The 6,809-nt window shown below is 42.2% G+C and overlaps 1 protein-coding gene across 1 annotated transcript; it reads right to left on the bottom strand.

The window, feature by feature from the left end:
- Window positions 1–5,805: 5,805 nt before the first annotated feature.
- Window positions 5,806–6,705, bottom strand: LOC139448691 (putative uncharacterized protein DDB_G0290521). The gene has a single exon (XM_071230242.1). It carries the CDS (start codon window positions 6,703–6,705, stop codon window positions 5,806–5,808), a length of 900 nt encoding a protein of 299 aa, XP_071086343.1.
- Window positions 6,706–6,809: the final 104 nt, after the last annotated feature.

Raw genomic sequence — 6,809 nt, 5'->3', positions numbered from 1 at the left:
TGACGGATTTGGTACAAGGAAACCCTTTGAGGATTCGAACATGGACGTTTGTGCACTGTGTATCTTGGAGCCCGCCATTGCTGCTTTGCAGCCATATTTTTGTAAAAAAAATTCATCTCCATCGTAATATGTTTGGATGGAAACCATAGCACAAAAAGTGCCCTTTGTCAACAGGGTTCATGTAAACACCACACTAACTAGTGAAATAAACATGACGATCTCGAGTTGATTGTTGATTTACGAAACAAAAATTCAGTCTTTGAATATACTATCACACTGTATACATATGCCGTCGTGGTTATGTCAAAACAATCTATTTCGGAGCAACGTATTTCGAAATGCAACTTTCGATTCACTTCCGGGGTCTTGACGCCAAAATGTGAATTCCAGTGTATTACAAGCATATTTTAGTTGGACTTAAATTAGAATTAAATGTGCAATATCTTCTGTATTAGACAAATACAAAAACAGTGGTAACATAAAGCCAGTGATAATAATATATTCATCCAGCAGCGACAGTGGTCAAGCCTCCGAAAAAAGGCATAGGCAGAGAATTCGGGTGATAAGTGATCTTATCTGATATAGTGACGTCATACTTGTTTGGTATAGTGATGTCATATTGGAATGTAACAGTAAATGAATAGTGTATTGTATGCGACTTCATATTTGGATGGAATAGCAACTTCATACTTATATTTTATAGAGGCGTTATATTTGAATGGTATTAGCGGCGTCCTATTGGTATGGTACAGCAACTACATACTTGAGTGGAATTTGCGCTGTCATACCTGTACTTGTATGGATTTCATACTTTTATTATTCAGTGACGCCATATCCGTATCGTGTAGAAACGTCATGCTTGCCTAGTGACTTCGTACTTTATTGTATAGCGACTTCATATTTGTGTGGATTAGTGACTTCATATTTGTATGGTATAGCGACGTCATATTGATGTGGTACAGCAACTACATACTTGTATCATACAGTGACGTCATACATGTACTCTATTGCGACTTCATAGTTGTATGGTTTAGCGACTCCATACGTATATGGTTTAGCGACGTCATATCAGTATCGTACAGCGACGTCACACTTGCCCATGTAGCGACATCATCTTGTAAGGTAAACATGCAAAGGCGAATCAATTGTTCAACTGAAAAAACACGGAATCATCTGGCACTATTTAAAATAGTGAATTGCTCATTTTACAAAACTCGTACAGAGGTGTGACAATTCAATGTGTTCAAAGGTATGTCTTTAATAAGAATAAAACATAAACGTCATCCATTACCACTGATCGTCCACTTGTCCTAAGTTACCATTTGCTTTTGCTGGCGGTGCAATGGACAAGCTAATGTGTTCACGTTATATAACAGTAAACAGTCGACAATACCACTTCCTCTTGCGCATGAATGTCGATTGATATGATCTGAGGTAGTCAATAAATGTCAAGGTTACTGTTACATGGACAATTGCAATGACTTTTACATTCATTTGCCCGATGCAAGGAAACCATCTCGACAAAGCCTCGCATGTTTCCCTGTATAGTCCCAGGGAAATCTTTTCTCTTTGTTTGCATCTCGAAAGGAGTATTTTCGTCACAATGAAAATGACCCGTGAAGATTCCGGGGTAGAATTGGTCTTCAGCAACCCATACTTGCCGTAAAAAACGACTATGCTTGTCGTAAGAGGCGACTAACGGGATCGGGTGGTCAGGCTCGCTGACTTTGTTGATGCATGTCATCGATCCCAATTGCGTGGATCGATGCTCATGATGTCAATCACTGGATTGTCTGGTCCAGACTCGATTATTTTACAGACCGCCGTCATATAGCTGGAATATTGCTGACTGTGGCGTTAAACAACAAATAAACAAACAAACTAATGTGTTTATTTGTTGTTTAACGCCACAGTCAGCAATTTCCAGACTAGTCGAAACATATCCCATTTGTTGATAAACCTAAGATATTTACTTAAGGTAAACACATTTTAAATGCTGAGAATACTGACAGGTCCCTGTTTTGACCCCTTAATGCCGAGCGCCAGGCAGGGAAATAATAAGTACCATCTACTAAAATAGTTTGGTATGACAAGGCCGGGTATCGAACCACTGACCTTCATCTCTCCGAGCAGACGCTCTGTCCACTACACCACAGAGGCGGTCCATTCATATTTAAACTTAATACGAACAACATGGGATACTAGACATGCACTGAACATTAGATGGTTTTGAGCTTTCCTGAAGGTCTTCTTGACTTACAAAACAGTGTGATTCCTTTCTAACCCAGTTGTAGCCATGTAAATCGCCTCAGCTAAATGCGTGTACTTGTATCTGTGATAGAGGTTATGGTTTTACACTTCCGCCTAGTGATTATCTGATATTTACAGTCTAAACAGAATATCAATATCAGTGTTTGAAAATAACCTAATATCAACAATATGCAACCTAAACAATGCAGATTAGCAAGGCATGGTAATTATGATGATAATTCCAGAATCCCACATCAATGAACAAGGACACTAACACAGTACGTTGTACCGCAAATATAGCACAAGTGTGACCAGATAGTAGCTCTATTGAGGCGCAAACGTGGACGCAATAGTGTCTCGAAAGTGGCGAAAAGTCACGAGATAGTGGTTCGAAAGTGGCACGACTGTGGATAGCAAATGCCGCGAATAATTGTGTCTTGTAAGCCGCACAATAATTACGCGTTAATGCTTCAAAACTGACCCGACAATATCGCGTTCGTGCCGCATTAGTGGCGGGGACATTTCGCGGATATAGCAGAAGTTACTTCTGAAATGTAAAATATTTCTACATAAAACAATCTAGGAATCAGGAATTAGGTAATGATAAATGTCAAATTTATCCGCTGGGATCCAACAAAAGTAACTATATGTATTTATATGGCTCCTATAGAAAAGCGAGACAACGACACGAGAGAAATGTATGAGTGAATGGCTCTGCTTGTCATTATTTCTTGGACCTTACCAAAGGATTAATCGTTTCGAATACCGAGATTTCTCTTGAAATATGTTAATACGTATATAAAGAAACGACATCATTTCTACATTCATAAGAAATCTCTGACAATAACATATGCCATTATGATGCGTTAATATCAGGAATCAAACGAAATATCAGTCGAGCTCATGATTAGCAAATAGTAAGTTACATGGGCACACATCAATTTCCAGACTAGTCGAAACATATCCCATTTGTTGATAAACCTAAGATATTTACTTAAGGTAAACACATTTTAAAAGCCCATTGCTCTTACCTGCCTTTCATTCACGATAAACGATGTCAGCTGAGATGATGTCGAGAACTGATATTACAATCTATCATTCAGGTATTACTTTTTCTTTAAAATGTACGCGTCACATCTGACTAGCGTTATCCTGCAGCGTTTCCCTAATGTACAAGTATGATACGTGTAGCAGCATGATATTAAATACGTCATGGACATGAACAAGGAAAACGAAAACATTATTTTAATGGAGTATGTATATTTTTAATTCTTGCGGAAATGTTGTGGTGTTTAGTGAAGGGAAGGTGTTTTCAGATGAAACCGATCCCTTCGCCAGGATGTTTGTAGTTGTTGTTACATTGCCAAGTACAGTGTACTCAAATAAGTAATAAACGTTAATCGTGGAAATAAATGTGAAATTAGCGCTGTAGTTAATTATATTCTGAAATGTTGTCACCATCATCAGAGTCACTGTTTCAGTTTCTTAGTACAAGTATTCCTTGATGTTCATATCTCCTTAAATTGATTGCGGAACTTAGGTCACAACAAATTAATTATTTAATCTGTTCACAACAGAGTGGTAGTACAATATTGAACGATTATAAATAATATGAAGGCAAACTGGTACCGAATCGTTGAAAATGCCTGAGTGACGATAGGTTTGAGAGATACGTAAACACACTGTTGTCTCCTTGTGTACAACCTACCTAGAACCTTCAAGACAATGCTGTAAAGCAGCTCTCACACTTTGCCGAGGTGGTTGCCGAGCTCTCCCGAGCCTAATTCGGTTAGCACACTGAGATATCATGCCGCAGTTTAACATGGATACCCCACTCAGACACAGTATACTGACTCCGAACCGACCAGTCTTTGCTTTAGCCCTTTCATGCCGAGCGCCAGACAGGGTAGCAACAAGTACCATCTTTTAACGTCTTTTGGTATGACGCGGCCGGGATCGAACCCCGGACCTTCCGGTCTCCTGGCGGACGCTCTACCACTAGACCACGGAGTTGGTCTTAATTCGGTTAGGACTCGGGAAGAGACTACATATATACGAGTATCATACGAGTACGCTACGAGTGTTACGAGCACCATAGGAGTCCAATAGGAGTCCAGTAGGAGTCCAATAGGAGTCTATTCAGAGTTGCATACGATACGAGTTGCATTCGATACGAGCTGTACGACTTTGGTACGAGGTGGCTACGAGCTGCTAAATAATTCGGCGGGAATTACATTCGTATTGCTCGTATTAGACTCGGTCAACTCGGCAATAAATTTTGCATATACGAGTTTGTTTCGAGTTTCTTAGGAGTTGGCTGGCGGCCCGACTGTTTTGAGCAGTTCCAAAACTCTCGTAGATCAGTACGAGGTATCCCGAGTTACCCCGAGTTTAGTACGACCTCGCTACGAGCTCCATACGAGTAGCCCCTAGTCAGCTCGGGTCCATACTCGGGACGCAACTCGGCAAAGTGTGAGAGCCCTTTAAGGTTCAAAACAATGCAAGTCTCGCCGTTTTAAATATTTTACCTTCTTGACGACTCCTTACCTTAAATAGTGCTACATTCCTGACGACTAATCACTGCCCAAATACAATGCAATGAGCGGCTACTGAATCTCAACAGAAACAATATAACACAGTTACAATCATTGTTAAACAATAAAATACGCTGCCATATAACAATGAATAAAACAGAGTTCATATAGAGATTTGCTTTCTGCTTCTTTGAGAGGCATTTAACTGATATCAGCCATGTTCATTTTCGCCACATCATCAATTCATACAACTTCATTGAAAATTCGAAAGTTTCTTCTATTTATCAGAGGGGTGGTCGGGTAGCCTAGTGGTTAAAGCGTTCGCTCGTCACGCCGAAGACCCGGGTTCGATTCCCGACATGGGTACAATGTGTGAAGCCCAATTTCTGGTGTCCCCCGCCGTTGTATTGCTGGAATATTGATTCCGACTAGTGTTTATGAATCACTATCGCAGAGTGATGATACAATAGTGATGAAAAGGTGAGCCTATCTTATCTGTCATACCGGCCGCACCCATCACTTATATACCATAAAATTTTATGAAACTTCACTTAGGCCTTGAATGCTGTAACGCTGAACAAACAACTTTTGAGCAAGTGTCGTATGACGCTCTTTGAAATGTTCGTAGAAAGAGCCTCAAAAGTTGTGAAATTTAGACATATTTAGAGCTGCTGGAATATAACTAAACATAAATGGAAACTTGAATGTTGGAAATTTAAAAATAAGTGACAAAAAGCATTTCCATAATCGTAAACAAATCTCTGCTGAAAGCAGTCTAGTCGATTCTGACTATAGCATAAGCATGTGACTATTTGAAAACCTCTTGTCGTACTTGTGGAGAAACAACGTACACTTCTTTCATGAATGTCCCAATTACACTATTTCAGGAAATATCATGGTCGCTAATATTATAACAGCTGGAAGAACATGTACAATAAAAATATTCATTATAAAAATATATGAATCTCCAGCTAAAGGTCACAATAATCTCATTTTCAACAGCGTTTAAAAATATATACTGTCAACTAACAGATTCGAGTACCTCTTTATCATACGTATACAATATCGCTGTGCGAACACTTATTATTAATGTAGAACTTGGTTGGATATGGTATGTAGGACTGGGTGAGACATGGCAAGTGTGACAGGGTGGGACAGGAGATGTAGGACTGGGTGGGGCATGGTATGTGGGGCATGGCATGTAGGACAGGGTGGGGCAGGGCATGTAGGACAGGGTGGGGCAGGACATGTAGGACAGGGTAGGATAGGGTATGTAGGACTGGGTGGGGCAGGGTATGTAGGACAGGGTGGGGCAGGGCATGTAGGACAGGGTGGGGCAGGACATGTAGGACAGGGTCGGACAGAGCATGTAGGACTGGGTGGGGCAGGGCATGTAAGACAGGGCGGGGCAGGACTTGTAGGACTGGGTTTGACAGGGCATGTAGGATAGGGTGGGACAGGGTATGTAGGACAGGGTGGGACAGGACATGTAGGATTGGAAGGGACAGGGCATGTAGAAAAGGCAGGGGCAGGGCATGTAGGACTCGGTGGGACAGGGCATGTAGGACAGGGTGGGAGAGGGCATGTCGGACTTGGTGGGACAGGACATGTAGGATTGGAAGGGACAGGGCATGTAGGACAGGCAGGGGCAGGGCATGTAGGACAGGGTGGGACAGGGCATGTAGGACAGGGTGGGACAGGGCATGTAGGACAGGGTGGGACAGGGCATGTAGGACTTGGTGGGACAGAGCATGTAGGACTGAGTGGGGCAGGGCATGTAGGACTTGGTGGGACAGGACATGTAGGACAGGCAGGGGCAGGGCATGTAAGACTGGGTGGGGCATGGCATGTAGGACTGGGTGGGACGGGACATGTAGGACAGAGTGGGGCAGGGCATGTAGGACTGACTGGGGCATGGCATGTAGGACTAAGGCATGTAGGACAGGGTGGAGCATGGCATGTAGGGCTGGGTGGGACGGGACTTGTAGGACAGGGTGGGACGGGACATGTAGGACTGGGTGGGAC

Source organism: Haliotis cracherodii, unplaced genomic scaffold, assembly GCF_022045235.1.
Source record: "Haliotis cracherodii isolate W230 unplaced genomic scaffold, xgHalCrac1.p SCAF_7, whole genome shotgun sequence".
In the NCBI taxonomy this organism is placed as follows: domain Eukaryota; kingdom Metazoa; phylum Mollusca; class Gastropoda; order Lepetellida; family Haliotidae; genus Haliotis; species Haliotis cracherodii.
This window is presented reverse-complemented; position numbering and strand designations above follow the sequence as displayed.

Bases quoted from the DNA above. Each gene is read 5' to 3' on its own strand.
- LOC139448691 (XM_071230242.1), bottom strand. From the start codon at position 6,705: ATGCCATGCCCCAGTCAGTCCTACATGCCCTGCCCCACTCTGTCCTAC.